The following is a 21,708-nucleotide window of genomic DNA, read 5'->3' as shown; positions in this document are numbered from 1 at the left end:
TGTACGAGCCGGGCTGGGCAATCATCCTGAGCAGCAGCAGCAGCAATCTATGTGTGTCTTTCAGCAAGCAGCTGCTGCAGCATCAGTCTTCCCTGCTGTCACCAGAGGACATGGATGGATAGGAGGGAGGAGGTGCATCCAATCAAGCCCCCCACCACCGCCTGGCATCACAGCAACACAAGAAGGGGGCCACATCTGCTAGTGGATGTGGGAGAAAAGATAGAGAGGGAAACGCCTACAGATCTGGGAGATCACAGACGTCTCCTCTCCCCAGCTACACATCCAAATCTGCCTGCCTGGGACCGCTCTGTCCTCTCCTCTTCCTATGCGCCACACGTAAAAACTTTGCAGGGTCTCCAGTGCTTTACCAGGAGACGTTGGGCTCTGCAGATCCTTCGCTGCCCAGGACAGGTCCTCTTGGATATTTTGGAGCTTTGCCTTTTGGACCTAGATGGGGGTTCATGCTTGACTTTTGAGTGGGTGACGTTTTTCAAGACAGGTCAACTTGGTGTTTTTGGAGCTTCAACCTTGGCTGGGGCCCCTGGGGCTACATGAGACATTGGGGTCGGCGGGTTACAGCTTGTCTGTTAAGTGGGTGACGTTCTTCATACCAGGTCAGATATATTGGAGGTGCCCTTTCGCTGAGTCCCTTGGGACTAGATGACACATTGGGCTCTGCGGGTTACTGCTTGTCTGTTAAGTGGGTGACGTTCTTCATATCAGGTCAGATATATTGGAGGTACCCTTTCGCTGAGGCCCTTGGGACTAGATGACACATTGGGCTCTGCGGGTTACAGCTTGTCTGTTAAGTGGGTGACGTTCTTCAAGACAGGTCAGATATATTGGAGGTGCCCTTTCGCTTGGGACTAGATGACACATTGGGCTCGGCGGGTTACTGCTTGACTGTTACGTGGGTGACGTTCTTTAAGACAGGTCAGATATTTTGGAGCTTTGCCTTTGCTGTGGCCCCTTGGACTAGATGACACATTGGGCTCTGTGGGTTCTTCCTTGACTTTTAAGGGGGTGACGTTCTTCAAGACAGGTCAACTTGGATATTTTGGGGCTTCAGCTGGGGGCCCTCGGGACTAGACGAGACATTGGGCTCTGTAGGTTATTGCTTGGCTGTTAAGTGGGTGACGTTCTTTAAGACAGGTCAAATATTTTGGAGCTTTGCCTTTACTGGGGCCCTTGGGACTAGATGACACATTGGGCTCTGTGGGTTCTTTCTTGACTTTTAAGTGGGTGACGTTTTTCGCAAGAGGTCCACTTGGATACTTTAGACAAGACGTTGGGCTCTAAAGGGTTCGTGCTTGACATTTTAAGTGGGTGACGTTCTTTAAGATAGGTCAACTTGGATATTTTGAAGCTTCATCTTCGCTGGGGCCCTTTGTACTAGATACGTCTAATTGGGCTCTGCGGGTTCTTTCTTGACTTTTAAGTGGGTGACATTCTTCACAAGAGCTTTAGACAAGACATTGGGCTCTGAGGTTTCATTCTTCACTTTAAAGTGGGTAACATTCTTCAAGACAGGTCTACATGCGTATTTTGGGCTTTTAGGTGGGTGACATTCTTCAGGACAGGTCAACATGTGTATTTTGGGCTTTTAGGTGGGTGACATTCTTCAGGACAGGTCCACACGGATATTTTGGGCATTTGAGTAGGTGACGTTCTTCGGGACAGGTCCTCTTGAATATTTTGGAGCTTTTTCCTTTGGCCCAAACAAGACGTTGGGCTCTGAGGGTTCATGATTGACATTTAAGTGGGTGACATTCTTTACGACAGGTCAACTTTAATATTTTGGAGCTTTGGGGCCCTTGGGACTAAATGAGACTTTGGGTTCTGTGGGTTCTTTCTTGACTTTTAACTGGGTAACGTTCTTCAAAACAGGTCAACTTGGATATTTTAGAGCTTTTCCTTTTGGCCTAGACGAGACATTGGGCTGTAAGGATTCTTCCTTGACGTTCTTTGTGACAAGACCCCTTGGATATTTTGGTGCTTTGCCTTTTGGGAGGAGGGGGGCCTTGGGACTAGATGACACATTGGGTTCTTGCCTGACTTTTCAGTGGGTGACCTTCTTCAAGACCAAATCTGCTTGGATATCCTGGAGGTGCCAACCATGGCAACGGCCAGCAGTATTGCGTCCACTTTGGCCAGCAAGACCAAGACGAAGAAGAAACATTTTGTGGCTCAGAAAGTCAAGCTCTTCCGGGCCAGCGATCCTCTGCTCAGTGTCCTGATGTGGGGAGTCAATCATTCGGTAAGGGGGGGGGGGGGTTGTCATGATTGATGGATGGGTCTCCTGTACCTTGTGTTTGTGTTCCTGGCTGCCTGCTTGTCCCAGCTGGTGACAGTCCATCCAAATACATATGGGACCTGGGCTGATTTTCCAGTGTGCTGCAGTGTTCTGCCTCTATGGTGGTATCAGGGGATGAATGCTAGCCTTGATTATTGAGCAGTGTGCAGTAACCCATGGCAAATAACTGCTACCTTGCATCATGATGAGTGTAGCCTTTGGGTAACTGTACTCTGTTCATTGCATTTTATTTGTTGTTGTTGTTGTTGTTATTATTTATAATAATATTTTTTTACACTAATGCATTACTTTGTGTTACCCCATGTAGATCCTTATATACAAAAGAGTGCATTTGTTTTTTTGTTTTGTTTTTTGTTATTTTCCCCATCAACCTTGGGATATCCAGTGGCTAACCAGATTAGGGGGTTATTTCTTTCTGTATTTGATCATTGGCATATTTATGTCTCTGGATGTCTTGTGGTTTGCTCTCAAAGCTTCTTTCCTTTTATAAATCACCAATTCTATTGTAGATGGTTCTGGGTTTATTTAATAAGTCATTGCAGTGAGGAATGATGTGCAATGTTTAACCCAGCACAGCTGGTCATGTTTTTTTAAGTGCCCCTGTAGTGGCAGTACAAGCGGGTACCTGTGGCTTCTGAATATATGACTCCCAGGGTGTGCCAAATGCTCCCCTGTGCAGTTTTTTCTGAAATCTTTAACAAGAGCAGTAGCCATCGGTATCCTTTAATGGCCATTCTTGGTAGGTTGCTGAGGCATTGAGGTTCTGGGATGTGCGGTGGAGCCAACGATACGACTTTCAGAAAGTCCTAGAAGTTTTGGCCTCCTGGAGCACAGAGACGTTTTCATATTGGGGGTACCTGCTGCCACCTACTCAGTGTATTAAACCAAGAGGGTATTACAGGTTCACTTTAACCATTCATTGGGTCAGAACAATGAAAATGATTTCTGGTTGGTAACTGCCAATTATTTTTTGCCTATTTTAACTAATCCATTTTTTGTCGGGATTGTGTGTTTGTTTGTGTTTTTTTTTTTTTTTTTATAAAGTGTATCTTAACCCAGGAACTAAAATGTAATTTTGTTGCTGCTTTTTAATCTTTGGATGTGGTGGCTGCATTCTTTTTTTATTTTTTTTTCCTTTTTAATTTCACCGGATGATCCTCCCAAGGAGAAGCGGCAGTTAGATGGTTGAGACAAACCATTTAACACCGACAGCGGTGCTTACAATGGTTTATGTAAAACCTTTATCCCATAATGAAGAAAACTTTTCTTGGTAACTGCTCGTGTTACGCCTGGTTCCATTTCTGCAGTGCTTTTTGCGGTGCGTTTTTTCATGGTTGAAAACCCCCCCGAAAAAAAAAAAAAACCTGTAAGACAAAGGCATGTATCACATACTAGCTCATTATGAAATGCTTACCTTGGATCGAACCTGTTGCAGCAGCCCTGCTCACCGCTGTGACCGGCGACATGCCTCCCGGCGTTATTTCCGGGTTGTTGTAGCTGCTGACTTGTAATAAACTTGCCTGTCCCGGGATCCAGCACTGTCCCCACCCGGGCCAGTTCTTTGCGAGTCTTCCCACTTCTTGCGTCTGCACACTGTGTATGGTCCCACAGCCTATTGGGACCTGTGACGTGTGGGAAAACTTCCACTTAGATTGCCTCGGTGAAGTGGGAGTGGGTATCTGCCAAAACTAGGTACCTGCGAACCCCCCCCCCCCCCCCCCCCACAAACAATATCAAATATGGAGGGGGGTGGGTTGGAGCGTAACTTCCCCTTTTTGGGCAAAGTTCTGCTTTAAAGCAGAAGAAAACCCATCCATAAAACCATTTTATTTATTGCACGTGACGGAAATTAAACATTCCCATTGGTTATGCTCTCAACCAAACTGTCAAACCATCCAATGGCTGGTGTCCTAACTGATAACATGTGCAGGATTATGGCAGTTGCAGATTAAACAGAGCCAAAGATGGCAGCTTCCTTGGCTGAAACTGATAGGGGGTTTACTTACTAGTTGGACTTGGATTTTTTAGTTACTTATGTAAATTCCATCTAACACTACACTCTCCACAGGTTGAAAATGCTGCTGTCCATGGGCGGCTACATTCCTCCATACATACAGTGGAGTAGTGAGTGTAGCCACTAAGGAATAACTAAGATTCAGGCCAAACTCCATGTGATTGTTCAGTTATGGCCATATTATGTCAATGATATCATCATCACCACCATTTGTTACATATAGCTGTGGGGCCCTGGTTCACACTGGTACGGCTTTGAAATTACACTTCAGTGCAATTTCAAAGCCGCAGATCGGTGCGATTTTTTTTTTTTTTTTGCACCGCTGATTTCATTGCAGCTTGCGACTTCATTTAACAAAAGCCTATGCAAGTCGCAATGAAATTGGAAGAAAAAGTAGTGCAGGAACCTTTTTCATGATCGCTGCGACATGAGTGGTTCCATTGCCGGCAATGGGGTGCAAATTGTCATGCGTTTTGGAACTGTCGGTGTGAACAAGGATGGTGGTCACCCCTGATTCTGACCTTTCTAAATAGCGATGTGCTCCACTTCCAAAGATATTAGCGGGCCCAGCGTCCACTCCAGACGTCAGAGCTGCTCCACACAGTTCTGCAGAGTATTTGAGGAAATCTATATTCGTTTTACAGCTTTCAGTTCTGTCTCTGCTCCAAAGATAACCTGGTGTTTCCTCTTATCTGTATATACAGAAGGGCCAGGAAGTATCACATTGACAGCGGTGTCAGGTTAGACGCTCTCAGCGGCCCCTGTGTGTGTGTGCTGCAGGTTGGTTGCACAGCAATGGGATCTTCTAACCCGGCTGTGACATTGAGAACCACAAGGTGATTTAAAGGGTTAGTTTGCCTTTACCAATAAAACTGCCTGTAGATAAAAAAAATTAAACTGTAGTTTTAACCAAAGTTAGATGATGATCTTGGGCCGGATTCAGATAGGAGATACGACGGCATATCTCCAGATACGCCATCGTATCTCTGAGTGCGGGCTGCCGTATCTATGCGCCTGATTCAGAGAATCAGTTACGCATAGATTTCCCTAAGATCTGACCGGCGTAAGTGTCTTACACCGTCGTATCTTAGGCTGCATATTTACGCTGGCCTCTAGGTGGCGCTTCCGTATAGCTACGCAAGGAATATGCTAATTAGGTATTTACGCCGATTCAGAAACGTACGTCCCGCCGGCGCAATTTTTTACGTCGTTTACGTTAGGCTTTTTTCGGCATATAGTTACCCCTGCTAATATGAGGCGTACCTATAGTTAAGTATGGACATCGTTCCCGCGCCGAGTTTTGAAAATTTTACGTCGTTTGAGTAAGTCGTTCGCGAATAGGGCTGGACGTCATTTACGTTCACGTCTAATCCAATACGTCCTTGCAACGTACTTTGGAGCAATGCACACTGGGATATTTCACGGACGGCGCATGCGCCGTTCACAAAGAACGTAAAATACGCAGGGTCATCTTAAATTTAAATAAAACACGCCCACAACATCCCCATTTGAATTGGGCGGGCTTACGCCGCCACACATACGATACGCCGCCGTAACTAAGGGCGCAAGTTCTTTCTGCATACGGAACTTGCGCCCAAAGTTACAGCGGCGTAACGTATCTGAGATACGTTACGCCCGCAGATGGATAGACAAATCTATCTGAATCCGGGCCCTTGTTTTTAAAGGTGTAGGCCATTTATGTCTCGGCTGAAAAACTCCAAGAGGCAGGTTAGGTTTTGTGCTGCCCTAGGCCTGACTAAACTCGTGCACCCCCTAATTTAACTATGACCCACCCCTTCCTGTCAAGGCCACACCCCTTGTGGTTTAAGACCCATCCTGACATTTTCAAGTGGGGACACTTGTTCTGATGGCCTGGGGGGTGGGGGGGGGGGCAATGGATTGCCTTAATTTGCATAGATTTCCTCTCACTTCCTGTTTGGCTATGGGATAGGAAGTGAAGGAAATCTCTGCAATGGGACAGGCATGGTAGAATGCCAGCCGCCCACATACTGGAAGCAGTGCGGCCGATTTATGGGGGGGCTAAACTTATTTGCCTAACAGTGTAGCGCAAGCCAGCAGAGACACTGTTCGTGCTGCCCCCCTGCAAAATGCTGCCCTAGGCCTGGGCCTTGTTGGCCTAGGCCAGGATACAGCAGTGCCAAGAGGTGGAATCATCCCGTCCTGCCCTGTTCCTAAGACGCTACAATTTTAAACCCCTTTGCATTCTCTCTCCCTCTCCCTCTCCCTCTCTGAGCTCAGAGATGCTTTGACGGAGGAGATGGTGGAATTACATGGGTGTGAGTGAGCAGTAACAGCTGGGAGTGTCTTGGCAACATCCTAGCAACAAGACAAGACAGAATGATGCCACCTCTGGGAGGTTTTTCACTCAGGCTTCAGGAGGTAAGTATATGGCCTACACCTATAGCAAAAACATTATCCAACTTAAAGTTATATTGAAGGCATTTCTTTAAATAAATATGCCACATTTACCTGCAGTGGTTTTTGCACAGAGCAGTGCCGATTCTCCTCTTCTCTGGTCCCCCACTGGTCTCCTGGCCCCTCCCTCCTGCTGGGTGCCCCCAGAGCAAGCAGCTTGCAATGGGAGCTCCCAAACGGGCTTGCTCCTGAGCTGCTGTTCTGCATGTCCATTTACACACAGAACTGTTGCTCGGCCCTGCCCCAAGTTTGCTCTGCTCTGTTTTTAACTACAGACACCCCTTGCCTACTTACAGTGCCTTTGAAAAAGTATTCATACCCCTTGACATTTTCCACATTTTGTCATGTTACAACCAAAACCGTACATGTATTTTATGTGATGGACCAACACAAAGGGGCACATAATTGTAAAGTGAAAGGAAAATGATAAATGGTTTTCAATTATTATTTTTTTTTTAGAATTAAATATGTGAAAAGTGTGGTGTGCATTTGTATTCAGCCCCCCCCGGAGTCAATACTTTGTAGAACCTCCTTTCACCGCAATTACAGCTGCAAGTCTTTTGGGGATGTCTCTACCAGCTTTGCACATCTAGAGTGACATTTTTGCACAATATCTCAAGCTCTGTCAGATTGGATGGAGAGTGTCTGTCAACGGCAATTTTCAAGTCCTGCCCCAAATTGCCTGGCCCCCTAATCTACACGTGGGGCGCCGGACACTTGGATTAGACTCTAGATCAGTGGTCTCTACTGATCTACACACAGAAGGCTTTTTATCTTCATGCAGTGAATGCAGTAAAATAAAAACTTGAGACAAGTACACACTATAGAGGGATATGCTTTGTTCATATTTGATATTTACAACCACTTTAAAGCAGAGTTCCATCCAAAAATAGAACTTATGCTTTTCTGGTTCCCCCTCCCCCCCCCCCCCCCCCCCCCCCCCCCCCCCCCCTCCGAGGTCACATTTGGCACCTTTCAGGGGGGTGCGGATACCTGTCTAATACAAGTATTTGCTCCCACTTCCTGCAATGCATCGCTACAGATTCCGCAGCGATCTTCGCCATGTCTGCCCCCTCTTCCATCCATTACACTGTCTTCTGGGGGAGACACATATCCCAGAAGACAGCAGGAACCACTCGGAACATGCAGCGCGACTCGCACATGTGTAGTAGGGAACCCAGGCTGTGAATCCGCAAGGCTTCACTGCCTGATTTCCTTACTGATGAAGGCGGCGCCTCCACCCGGGAGCCGAGGGACAGATCAGTTTCCGGTGAGGGCATTGCGGGCGCCCTGGACAGTTAAGTGTTCTAATATTAAAAGTCAGCAGCTGCAGTATTTGTAACTGCTGACGTAAACTATTTTTTTTTTTTTTTTTTTCCGGCAGAACTCTGCTTTAAAGCGGGGGTTCTCCCTAAAAAAAATTTTTTCTAGCATGTCATTCAGCATAGTAGCGTGAGCTACAGTATGCCTTTTTATTTTTTTTGGCACCATACTCGCTCTGTAATCGCGTAGTAAAGTTTCAGGGGAATGGACGTTCCTATTCAGAGAACTCGTGATTGACGGCCGGCTATGGCGCGTCACGCTTCACGGAAATAGCCGAAATAGGTGTTTGCTCTTCACGGCGCCTGCGCAGTCGGCTCCGATGTCTGTGCGCAGGCGCCGTATAGCGCCGGGAAGAGCCGAGACCTACTCCGGCTATTTTCGTGAAGCGTGACGCGCCATAGCCGGCCGTCAATCACGAGCCCTCTGAATAGGAACGCCCATTCCCCGCGGGGAGTCTGAAATTTTACTACTCGATTAAACAGTGAGTACGGCGCCAAAAAAAAATATAAAGGCATAATGTAGCTCGCGCTACTATGCTGAATGAGATGCTATAAAGTTGTTTTTTAGGGTGAAACACCGCTTTAAGTTCAAAATTTCTATAAAATTGTCTGTGCAGTCAAGGAGTCCCAGTACATGCTAAGAAATAAAACTCCGCAGCTTTGTAAAGTGTTCATTACTTTTATTGTAATACCGGTAGGCCTTTTGGGCCCCCTGGAATAGGGTGGCCAGACAGACATCCCCGGTTTCAGGGGACAGTCCCCGGAATGAGGACACTGTCCCCAGACCAAGTTTGTCCCCAGTTTTGTACCTGGATTGGGTTTGAACAGGGGCTGGGGCAATTTCAAAGACCCCCCTCTCTATTAGCTTAGGGGGTGTATTTTTTTCCATTTTTCTGTGCCCTTTTCTGATGATCATGTGCTGATCAGAGCGGAGGGAATATTTCTTCAGTTTCCGGTGCATGCCCATTCAGCTCCGCTCACTGTTCTTCTGCCTTGGCTTAAGACTTAGCCAGCCGCCTGCCTATCTCCTTGCCTTCCCTGGCAGAGTGATCTTCCTCCGCTCCCCACCCAGTAGTAGCCGGGGCCCGGAGAGTAACGCCGGCCATACACGGTTCGAATTTTGAAAGAATTTTCTTTCAAAAATCATATCTAAGAATTTCCGTTCCTATTTCGCACCATTAGTGGGCTGCAGCAACAGCCGATTTTTCATGCGGCAATCAAATTTGAGAAATTCGGACGTTGGAAATTTTGGGAAAAACAAACCATTTTCTAATCCGTGATGGGAGAATCGTGCGAGAAATGTAATAGAAAAAAATGCGCATGTGCAAGAAAAGAGGATTCCTGGCCACGAACATTATTTTCTGTAGCAACATGAAGGCTTGGTTGGCCGAATGTTTTAAATCAATGGTGGCATCATCGGTGGCATCGCACAAAAAAACCCCCAAAAAAACTTTCTAAATTTCGAAAAGAAAATTCATTTGAAATTCGACCGTGTATGGTCTGTTTTAGACTTGACAGGCTGTGAGGCGAGCGGCGACGGGCAGAGTCGCTGATTGCAGTTATTGCTTGTAAAAAAAAAAAAAAAAAAAAAAAAAAAAAATATGTCCCCGGATTTCATTTTAAAAATCTGGTCACCTTACCCTAGAAGGCTGGCCAAAAAACTTCCAGTTGGGAATCCCCATGTCCTGCTAGGAGACTCTAGTTCCCCGGCTGTCATACTGGTGTAATGGTGTCAGTAGTCAGAGTCGTGTAGCGGAAACCGGTATGCAGATCAGGTAATAAAATACCGCTGCTGATCATGTGTAAGAATTGATTTCACTCGCACCCCTAATGTGATCTGTATCTGTGTTCATACACGTGTCCTAATAGGGTGTGTGCTTTTCCTGCCGTTTTCAAATCCTGGAGTGTCACCCGTGAAAGTTTAATCTGATTAGTGGATTGAAGGAAATATGATCTCTGCTTGCAGATGGCTGTGGGGCAGGAAACTTTAAATATCGCTTTTCTTTTTCTTTTCTTACCCTTTCTGTGAATTGAAGAAGAACTTGTAAATGGATTGAACGTTGTACTAAATGTCTCATTCCTAGAACTGAAATTGAATGTTTCGTACTCTGAGAAGTGTAAGGTTTTAAAGTTGAACTGCAGAAAAAGTAAAGACGTTCTCTTATAGTGGGTCTGTGCCGGCACTGCAGTGGTTGAATGTCCTTTTTCTGTCTAAAGGCCATACACACGATCTGACTTTTTGACAACAATTATCCGACGGACGTGTTCTATCGGACAATCCGTGTGTATGCTCCATCGGACAATTGTTTTTCATCGGACAAATGTTCGCTGTGAATGCTCTCAAACTTTTCGGCAACAAATGTCCGATGGTGGATAATCAGAGCGTGTGTACACGAATACAATGCTAAAGATCAGACAACATTAGCAGAAGTTGCCCAAAGGGTGGCAGTAAAGAGCTGAAAAACCATGTAGTTTCGTGAATGTTGGATGAAAAAGTTCTGCTGTCTGTGTACAAAACAAGTTCACAGCCAACGTCCTTTGGACAAAAATCCACAGATATGTCAGATGGAAGTCCGATCGTGTGTATGAGGCTTTAGGGACATGAAAGGGTGGTCTTGCTTCCCTGCAGGGCCTTCGCTAAGGGGGTAGCATCGCCCCCCCCCCCCCGTACAGGGCTCAGGCAGCAGAATGAATGAGAACCATGGGGCGGTATTTACTGGAAAATGTACTGGTCCCCTGTAGTTCCCTCCTCCCTCCCGCTGCTTTTAGCTGCTGCAGGGGGAACCACAGGGGATTGATTCCAGTAAATGCCACCTCTCCTCCTGTCCAGGTTCCCCTTCCTTCTGCTGCCTGTGGAGCCCCCTCTGCCCCATTGCAGTGCTGCCAGCTTCCCATGATGTCGCTAACAATGTGTGACATGAATAATTGGAACGATCACCATTTCATTCTCTAGAACAGGGGTCTCCAAACGTTCTAAACAAAGGGCCAGTTTAGTTTGGTGTCGGCGGGAGGGCTTGTGCTCCCTCGTTTGGTGTCGGCGGGAGGGCTTGTGCTCCCTCGTTTGGTGTCGGCGGGAGGGCTTGTGCTCCCTCGTTTGGTGTCGGCGGGAGGGCTTGTGCTCCCTCGTTTGGTGTTGGCGGGAGGAACTTGAGAAACAAATGTGAGCGAGATTAAGCGCACAACATGTGCTTCATCTTACACATGCGCAGTATGACAGAACTGCAAGATCTCGGTTTAGGTATGGGTTTTTCCTGAGGTTAATGGTAATACTGCCTTCCTAAGGGGCATCTGTACAGCCACAACTACAAAACCACTGCCCTCAGGAAAACCAGAACGTATAAGATAAAAAAAGGGTAAGAAACCATAAAAAAAATATTATTCTTGCCAGTGAAGTGACTTCACGCCAAAACACTTGACGTGCCTAAATGCATTGTCAATAGTTTTTCTGCACTGCTGCCTGGAGGCAAGTCATCTAAGAGAGATGACCAAATGCCCCGTGTGCCCGAGGGCTTACTGTTTAGCTTATTTATAAATAATGCAGCATTTAGGATTAAAGTACACTTTCCATGTTTGCAGGTGACACCGAGCTATGTAGTGTAATCCAATCAGTGGAAGATTCTCCAGTTTACACGCTAACCTAGACATTCTGGGTGATTGGGCTTCTATAATGGCAAATAAGGTTCAGTGAGGAGACGTCGGCTTATGCATGCGAGGGCTGAACATATAGAAGGGGTAAAACTTGGGCAAGCCATAGATCAGGAGTGTCACTGTATTTCATTGAGGGGCGCATCAGCATTATGGTTGTTCTCAAAGGGCCAGTTGTATCTGTAAGATTATAAAAATTTTATGCAGGTTTTTTTTTTCAGAGAATAGGTGCTGGAACTCGACATACAAATGGAGTTTAGTGGCGTGCTGCGTGCAGAGTGTCGGGGTTCAGTGGCGTGCTGCGTGCAGAGTGTCGGGGGTTCAGGCGCGCGCTGCGTGCAGGATTCAGGGGCGTGCTTCGTACAGAGTTCTGGGTTCAACTCTTTTGCAGGCTGTCCCCACCTCACTTCCACCCCTCCCCCTGGGTGCCAGTGCCACATGTAATGGCCTGGAGGGGCATTGTGTTTGACATGTGCCATAGATGATTTGATTTTTATTCCTGCAACCATCAGTGGAAAAACATTTACTATTGTTATTTTGCACTAGGTTCACTTTATTAGAAAGTTTAGCGCAACTTATTGAAGTTTGTTGTTGTGGCTTCACCTTTCTTCAAAGCCAATCGGATCTCATTTTCATCAATTCACCAATTAATTTGTTTAACAGACAGCGCAGTAATTTTTATTTTTATATAAATAAAGACAACGTTTTCTTAAAGAGAAAATGGTGTCGCTTATACAATCTTCAATCTGAATAGAAAAAGTTGACTTCTGCCGCGTACACACGACCGTTTTTCGGGTTGTAAAAATGTTCATTTAAAACGACCTTGCCTACACACGATCGTGAAAAAAAATGCTCTAGCAAAGCGCGGTGAAGTACAACACGTACGACGGCACTATAAAGGGGAAGTTCCATTCGGATGGCGCCACCCTTTGGGCTGCTTTCTTTATCGTTACATCACGGGACACAGAGCGGCATTCATTACTATATGGGTTATATGGAGTACCTTCAGGTGATAGACACTGGCAATCTCAAACAGGAAATGCCCCTCCCTATATAACCCCCTCCCATAGGAGGAGTACCTCAGTTTTTACGCCAGTGTCTTAGGTGTTAGTCATGGTTTAGCTTGCCTCCGCATCCTTGGGATTAGGTGAGCTAACCGGTTCTGTCCAAAAAAGCCTCAGCGCTAAAGTGGTCAGTAACCGGACCCCAAACCCTTGGGGTATAGCCCATAATGCTTTTCTTTTTAGAGAGCTGGACCCTGGGCCCAGAACTTAGAAAACCTTTGGGTACCTAATGTTTTCTGTTGCCAGGGTGCTATATGGGCCCAGGACAGTGGATCCTTCATAGGAACCCAGGGCCTGAAGGTCTAGACATCCCCACCGAGATGGGGGAAGATTGGGCCTCTTGCTTGGCAAAGTCCTGCGGCATGGAGCAGGTAAGTGAGGGGAAAACTTGCGGAACTTGGTTCTTAGCAGGTTTTTTCTGGGGGGTCACAGGGGACATGCCTAAAGTTATGCACTGCATCTGGCAAACTAGTCACATATCATAAAGATAGGATGGCTCTATATGTATTATTCCCCATAAGATGTGACCTCCCTTGTAGTGTTGGAAAAGCATTGAGTGGGGCCTGTGTGATATAAAAATATATGTGTGTGTCAGAGAGCTGTGCTTACCTGCAAGCCTCCAGGCGATGCTCCATTCAGTCTTCCTCCTCAGAGCCTGCAAAGCAGGCAAAACGCTGACCTCCTCGTGGTTCCAGGCTGCAGGCTGCAGTTTGCTGGAGCAGAGAGGTTCCTTCCTCCCAACCCCCCCCCCTGTCGGGAGGGGCATTTCCTGTTTGAGATTGCCTGGGGGGGAAGGGCGGGTCAGTGGCTTAAGGAAGGGGCGGCCCTTCCTTGTTTGTTCCATACAGCTCATTCAATACTTTGGAACTGGGGAGGAAAGACCAGAGCGGCAGCACGGGGCGCCGAGGACACACAGTGGCCAGAAAGAATATTGCAGTCTTCAGAAGACTGTTTTCAAGCCTAGGAATAGGCTGTTTCTTTTCCATCTCATAGTTTTTCTTGCAATACTACTCAGGGGGACAGAATGTTTTTTCTTTCCTAGATTTGAAAAAAAAAAAAAAAAAAAAAGAAAAGTGTCATCTAGGGGAGAGGAAGCATTTTTTTATCCCCCAAACAGGTGTTTGGGCATTTAACTATTTATAGTCCCAGGTACCAACAAGCTAGCAGGTGTACCTCGGTATTGTACCATGGCATCCGGGTCAGAGGGTACAAGAGGTGGGGATTCCCCCAGAGAGTCTGAGGTCTCGGACAAAGCTATGCCGCTGCTTTCCCCACAGGGAGCCTTGGGGCCATCGGGATCTGGGGCTGGAGCTGACGCGGGTCAGTCCAACCCTAAGATGGTCACGGAGGAGGTATTACTCACCTCTTTAAAAGAGATGCAGAAAAGCATGGGAAAAATGATAGCCGCAGCTATGCGGGGCAGTAAGCGGAATAGATCTCCGTCGCCCGAGCGCGGACCCTCAGAAGAGGAGGTCCTTTCCTCAGGGGAATTGGACGACCTCTTGGACAAGGACCAAGTAGGTTCAGGGATCGAAGATCCGGATACAGAGGAGTCTGGGGCAGTCTCCCTGAGGGAGAGCTGGTGGATTCAAGGATTGTCGGACTTGGTCCATAAGGCATTCAACTTGCCAGTACCAGATCTCCAGGTATCGACGGTTTCAGCTTTGGGCTCACTGAGGGCGCCTCAAAGCAATGCTGTGTTTCCGATCCATCCTCTATTAGAGGGAGTTTTGTTCCAAGATTGGAACAAGCCAGATAAGATCTTCTTACCACCTAAAAGATTCTCTGTCCTATATCCTATGGAAGATAAATTTTCCAAAAAATGGGCTACTCCTGCAGTGGACGCAGCCATCTCATGTGTTAACAAATCGTTAACATGCCCTGTAGAAAACATACAGGTGTTCAAGGATCCAGTTGATAAGCGCTTGGAAGCACTACTTAAGAACTCCTTCACTACTGCAGGGGCAGTAGTACAGCCAGCTGTGGCTGCGATTGGGGTCGCTCAAGCATTATCGGATCAATTTAAGCAGATGCTTAAACTTATTCCTGCCCAGCAGGCAGAAGAATTTTCGGATGTCCCTAAGGCCATATGTTTTACGGTAGACGCAATCAGGGATTCTATCCAGCAAGCGTCACGTTTATCGTTATCCCTTATCCATATGAGAAGACTCTTATGGTTAAAGAGCTGGGAGGCTGAGCCCCCATGCAAGAAGCTCCTGGTAGGGTTCCCCTTCCATGGAGGACCTCTCTTCGGAGAAGACCTAGATAAATACATTCAGACCATTTCAAACGGCAAGAGTACTCTCTTGCCAACTAAGAAGAAGGATCAGGGGCCTGCGTTTAAACGACAGTATTCCCCTGGGCAGGGGCCCTCTAATGCCAAGCAGTATCGACGGCCTCCTGCAAAAGCAAACTTCGGCTTCAACAGCAAGTCACAAGGACAGGCTGCTAGAGGCAAAAAGCAGTGGTTTCGCAAACCAGCAAAACCAGCCCCCAAGCCAACCTTATGAAGGGGCGCCCCCACCCACGAAGGTGGGGGGAAGGCTGCGACTCTTTTCAGAGATTTGGGAAGCCAGCATTCCCGACGAGTGGGTACGGTCTTCCGTGGCCACAGGGGGGCTGGGTTTCTACTCCAACCTATTCATCATCCCAAAGTCCAATGGAGATGTCAGGCCAATTTTGGACCTAAAGATGGTAAATGCATACCTAAAGGTCCGCTCATTTCGGATGGAATCCGTGCGGTCAGCAGCTGCCACACTCCAAAAGGACGACTTCATGGCGTCCATAGACATAAAGGATGCCTACCTTCATGTTCCAATTTATCAGCCACATCAAAGATACCTACGCTTTATGGTGGCTTCGCGTCATTTCCAATTCGTGGCGCTTCCCTTCGGGTTGGCTACGGCCCCCCGGGTGTTCACGAAGGTCCTAGCTCCAATCCTAGCCAAGCTAAGGATCCAAGGGGTCACGATCCTAGCATACCTGGACGACCTCCTAGTCATAGACCACTCGTCTCCCGGCTTGGAGCGAGCAGTGGCCCTCACGGTCCAATACCTCGAGAGGTTCGGCTGGGTCCTAAATCGAGAAAAGTCAGCTTTCCTGCCCACAAGGCAGTTGGAATATCTCGGCATGAGATTAGACACAGAACAACAAAGAGTGTTCCTACCTCTGAGGAAGGTCAAAGCCATCAAGGAATTAATCCTACTGGTTCTAAGCAAGAAAGAACCAACTATTCGCCTATGTATGAGGTTACTAGGCAAGATGGTGGCCACATTCGAGGCGGTACCATACGCCCAGAGCCACACTCGCATCCTACAGGCAGCATCCTGTCAGCATGGAGCAGAAGGCCACAGGCCTTGGATATCCCGTTGCCGCTCTCATCAAGAGTCCGACAAAGTCTGTGTTGGTGGTTAGACCCCCAGAATCTACTGAAGGGGAAGTCTTTCAGCCCAGTGGCTTGGAAGATAGTGACCACAGACGCCAGCCTGACGGGCTGGGGAGCAATTTTGGATGGTTGCACTCGCCAAGGTACTTGGGCAAAGCCAGAGATGCCCATCAACATCTTGGAGCTCAGAGCTGCTCGACTAGCCCTCAGGGCTTGGACGTCAAAATTGCAGGGGTTCCCGGTGAGAATTCAATCAGACAATGCCACGGCCGTGGCATACATAAATCACCAAGGGGGAACCAGGAGTCAAGCCGCTCAGAGAGGTGAGCTTGATTCTCCTATGGGCAGAGGCTCATGTGCCCTGCATATCGGCAATATTCATTCCAGGAGTGGACAACTTTCAGGCGGACTTCTTAAGCCGCCAGACTCTATGGCCGGGGGAATGGTCTCTGCATCCACAAGTCTTTCAAGCACTCTGCCAAAAATGGGGAGTGCCGGACGTGGATATCATGGCATCGAGACTCAACAAAAAGCTAGACAGGTTCATGTCCCGCTCAAGGGATCCGATGGCCTGCGGAACCGATGCGCTGGTTTGCCCTTGGCATCAGTTCAAACTTCTTTATGCGTTTCCCCCGCTCCAGTTACTACCCCGCCTGCTGCGCAGGATCCGGGTGGAGCACATACCAGTTATCCTGGTAGCTCCAGCATGGCCCAGAAGGGCATGGTACTCACTAATCCTAAGGATGGTAGTGGGAGACCCTTGGACTCTGCCTCTAAGGCCAGACCTGCTATCGCAAGGTCCGATCCTCCACCCTGCCTTACGGCATCTAAATTTGACGGCCTGGAAGCTGAATCCTTGATTCTCAGGGGTAGAGGTCTGTCTCAGAAAGTAATCTCTACCCTAATCAGAGCCAGGAAACCGGTCTCTAGGGTGATTTATCACAGGGTCTGGAAGGCCTATGTAGGCTGGTGTGAGTCCAAGCTATGGCTTCCTCGCAAGTTCACCATCGATAGAGTTTTAAGTTTTCTCCAGCTAGGAGTGGATAAAGGATTGGCATTAAGCACAATCAAAGGACAGATTTCTGCCCTGTCAGTGTGGTTTCAGCGGCCGCTGGCCACCCACTCGCTGGTTAAGACCTTCCTTCAAGGGGTCTTACGTATTAAACCTCCAGTTAAATCCCCGCTTTGTCCGTGGGATTTAAATCTTGTTCTGTCAAGTTTACAGAAACAACCGTTTGAGCCGTTGGCTGAAATTCCTTTGGTTTTACTGACAAGGAAGTTAGTATTTTTGGTTGCCATAGTTTCCGCAAGAAGAGTTTCGGAACTGGCGGCCTTATCCTGTAAAGGAACCATATCTTATTTTTCATAAGGACATGGTCGTTCTCCGCCCTCATCCTTCCTTCCTACCGAAAATTATATCCAGTTTTCATTTGAACCAGGATTTGGTATTACCATCCTTCTTCCCTAAACCTACTTCCAGAAAGGAAGGGTTGCTGCATACCTTGGATATTGTCAGGGCCATGAAGGCCTATCTTAAAGCTACAAAGAAGATCCGGAAAACAGATGTGCTGTTCATTCTACCGGATGGGCCCAAGAAGGGGCAGGCAGCTGCAAAATCCACCATTTCTAGGTGGATTAAGCAATTAATCACTCAGGCCTACGGCTTGAAAGGGTTGCCTCCTCCAGTATCATTAAAGGCTCATTCTACTAGGGCCATGGGCGCCTCCTGGGCAGCACACCACCAGATCTCTATGGCTCAAGTTTGCAAGGCGGCAACCTGGTCTTCTGTCCACACATTTACAAAATTCTACAAGTTGGACGTAAGAAGGAATACTGATACTGCCTTCGGGCAGGCAGTGCTGCAGGCTGCAGTTTGAGACCCTCGGATTCCGGGGGCTCCTCTTTTTTTGAGTTAAATTTAAAATTTAAGATTATTTTTCTCAACTAAGTTGGATTTATTATGATTTGAGTATACCTCTAAATTAAATCCTTTTGTCTTGGAGATGTTCTCCCTCCCCTCATTGTAAGCATTGCTTTGGGACATCCCATATAGTAATGAATGCCGCTCTGTGTCCCGTGATGTAACGATAAAGAAAAAGAGATTTTTAATACAGCTTACCTGTAAAATCTTTTTCTTGGAGTACATCACGGGACACAGAGCTCCCACCCCTCTTTTTGAGGACCATTTTGGGAGGCATACTGCTTGCTACAAAACTGAGGTACTCCTCCTATGGGAGGGGGTTATATAGGGAGGGGCATTTCCTGTTTGAGATTGCCAGTGTCTATCACCTGAAGGTACTCCATATAACCCATATAGTAATGAATGCCGCTCTGTGTCCCGTGATGTACTCCAAGAAAAAGATTTTACAGGTAAGCTGTATTAAAAATCTCTTTTTTGCTGATTTTGTGTTAGTAAAAGACGATTCGCGCTTTTCTGTCTGTTACAGCGTGATGAATGTGCTTACTCCATTAAGATCGCTAGTTTTACCAGAACGAGCGCTCCGTCTCATAACTTGCTTCTGAGCATGCGTGGTTTTTTTCACATCGTTAAAGCCCACACACGACCATTTTTTACGACGTTAAAAACGTTGTGAAAAATTAGAGCATGTTTGAAATTTTTAATGCCCATTTTTTACATCGTGAAAAATGCTCTGGAGCCCACACACGATCGTTTTTAATAACATTAACTTTACTGGGTTTTTTTTTTTTTTTTTTTTAAATTGTATTTGGAAGACCGCTGGGCAAATGCAGTGTGACGAAAAATATTACAGCAATTGCCATTTTATTCCCTAGGGTCTCTGCTAAAGCGGGAGCCGATCAGCTGGCGCAGTGCAACTCGCGCATTCGCCGTAGGGAACCGGGCAGTGAAGCCGGAGCGCTTCACTTCCTGGTTCCCTCACCAAGGATGGCGGGGGGGCAGCAGAGTGACGAGCGATCGCTCATCCTCTGCTGCAGACGGCGCTGGACAACAGGACAGGTAAGTGTGCCGATTATTAAAAGTCAGCAGCTGCAGTATTTGTAGCTGCTGACTTTTAATAATTTTTTTTTCAGCGGACATCCTCTTTAAACTTCCTGCATTTACACACAACATTTTGATCCAAGAAGGAAGCATTAGTTACAATGTTTCATGTTGTTAAAAACTTGGCAGACTGCCCTTTTTTCCTTTACACACACAGAAGTTTATCCCTTTGATCTAAGAAGGAAGCATTGGTTACAATGTTTCATGTTAAAAACTTGGCAGACTGCCCAGATGTTTTCTTTTGACAGCAGAGTGAGCAGATAAAGTCTCTCCACTTGTTGCTATATGAAAGAATCGTCAAACTCTGCATTGGAGTTCGTCAGCGGGGTTGAATCGAGATCACAATTTTTTAACGATCAATTGTGCAGCTCTAGTCTGTTTCCCAAAACACGTTGGCTCGATTTGCTGTTGCTACTCTCAATAAATCAAACGCCCCTTTCAACTTGCATTCACTGGATATCGGGTGCTTCTTTCCACCTACCCTGACCTCAAGGCCGTACCCCCCAAAAAAGGGCTCACCACTTTCTTTTTAAGTTGGGCAGAAATCATTTTGGAAGGAAATTATTTCACCCCGCACGATCTCCAATGCTAACAATCAACTTTTCAGTTGACTTGGCAAAGGAGCCAGGTGGAAAATTGTGGGCCGAACAGTGACTCCTTCTTGGAGGTTCCAAGGAAAATGGTACATTTGTTTCTAAACAGAGGGCCATCTTATTGTCCTTCAGACTTTATTCAGGCCGGACTGTGGCCAGTTGGAGTGAACATTTTTTCCTGGCATCAATGGAAGTAATAGCACCACGTTTTGGTATTAAGGGGAGGAGTCATTGGTATCACTGAGAGGAATGGTGCCCCATTGTTGGTGTAGGTGGGAAACATTGTGCCCCATTGTTGGTATCCGATGGCAGTGTAGTGTCTCGGAGAGCCCCAAGGACTGGATAAAGGCAAGAAAAGGGCTGCAGTTTGGAGACCACTTGGCCTAGGCCTCGGTCATTTCATTCTTCATGCTTCGCTCCAGTATATCTTTTTATGTTTTTGTTGCATTTTAAGTATGACTTTTCTTTTGAAAACACCCTCCTTCCTTTTGGTTTTTGCTTCCTGTTTTATTATCTCTTGGCTGATCAGTTTAATTGTCACTTTGTAAATGCGGTTTTGCCACCACGGAAGAACAAAAGTATAATTGAGTAAAAAAGACAAAACGCTGTCTTAAGAAGAATGCCTTTCCGTTTTCTAAAGCACTATGTACTTTATCATAAATAATCACTATATATATATATTCTCCTTTGTTGCATCTCAGGGCTGCTGATTTTGTGCATCCTCTTTGCAGCCACCTCCTGTCTACATTCACCACAGTGATGGCTGCATGGCATTTCTCAGACGGGGTTGCTGATAGTGGCAACAGTGGACCCATAACTTGCATAACGCAAAACATTTTTTGCACTTAGTCATTGTAAAGGGTTGGTGTGTGTGGGGGTGTTGGTGTGTGTGTGTGTGTTTTTTTTTTTTTTTACCCATAAACATGTTATACTTCCTCTGTGCAAGGGTTTTGCACAGAGCGGACCTCCTTTTCTGGGGTCCCCCAGTGGTGCTCCTCCGCATCGAGTGCCCCCTCAGAGAGCCGCATTCCATAGGGGCACTTGTGTGGGCATGCTCCTAAGTCCTGCTGCTGCGTCCATTGACACAGACAGGACTCGGCCCCAGCTTCCATGTCACTGGATTTAATTGACCGCAGCAGGGGGCCAATGGCTCCTGCTGCTATCAATCTATCCAATGAGGACCCGACTGGAGACCCAGACCCGGCTGGAGCTGCTGGGCTTTTTCTTGTCGCTGGAAAGATCGAGTTCAGGTAAGTAAAAAGGGGGGGGGGGGGGCTCTGGGGGGCAGCTGCACCAAAAAATTTTTTTTCACGTTAATGCATAGAATGCAAAAAGGTGAAAAATCTAGAGACTTTACAACTTATCTAAATCGAACCTAAACTACAAAAGTTTTGCCATAATTATAGGGAACATTTGGAAATGTCGATTGTGCCTGAGAATTGTACCCTTTGTCTTCTATTTCACCTGAAAAATAGCAGTGTACTTCCTGGTATGTGAGGATGCCTAGTAGAGCTGCACAATTAATCGTTAAAAAATCGTGATCTTGATTCAACCCCCCCTGATGAGAGACTTTATCTGTTCACTCAGCTGTCAAAAGAAAATATCTGGGCAGTCTGCCAAATTCTTAACGGGAAACCATGTAACTAATGCTTCCTTCTCAGATCAAAGGGATAAACGCTGTGTGTAATGTATGCCAAGTTTGTAACAATATGAAACATTGTAACTAACTTCCTTCTTGGAGCAAACTCCTGTGTGTAAATGCAGAAAGTTTAACCACCTAAAGTCCAAATCTTTTTCTGACATTTTTGTTTCTCAAGTTAAAATCAATATTTTGTGCTAGAAAATTTACGTTGAACCCCGAACATTTTATATATACATACGTGTGTGTGTGTGTGTATGTGTATATATATATATAT

At 46.7% G+C, this 21,708-nt stretch overlaps 1 protein-coding gene across 1 annotated transcript in view; it reads left to right on the top strand.

Annotated features, from left to right (window-relative positions):
* The first annotated feature begins 865 nt into the window (after positions 1–865).
* Positions 866–21,708, top strand: part of PIP4K2A (phosphatidylinositol-5-phosphate 4-kinase type 2 alpha) — a 174,995-nt gene continuing 154,152 nt past the window's right edge. The window contains exon 1 of the mRNA XM_040352509.1: positions 866–2,257. Within this exon, the coding sequence (XP_040208443.1) occupies positions 2,117–2,257 (141 nt within the window). The 5' untranslated portion in view covers positions 866–2,116. The remainder of the gene's footprint in view (positions 2,258–21,708) is intronic.

This window comes from Rana temporaria, chromosome 5 (genome assembly GCF_905171775.1).
Source record: "Rana temporaria chromosome 5, aRanTem1.1, whole genome shotgun sequence".
Classification (NCBI taxonomy): Eukaryota; Metazoa; Chordata; class Amphibia; order Anura; family Ranidae; genus Rana; species Rana temporaria.
Note: the sequence above shows the minus strand (reverse complement) of the source record. Positions and strands in the feature narration are given on the sequence as shown.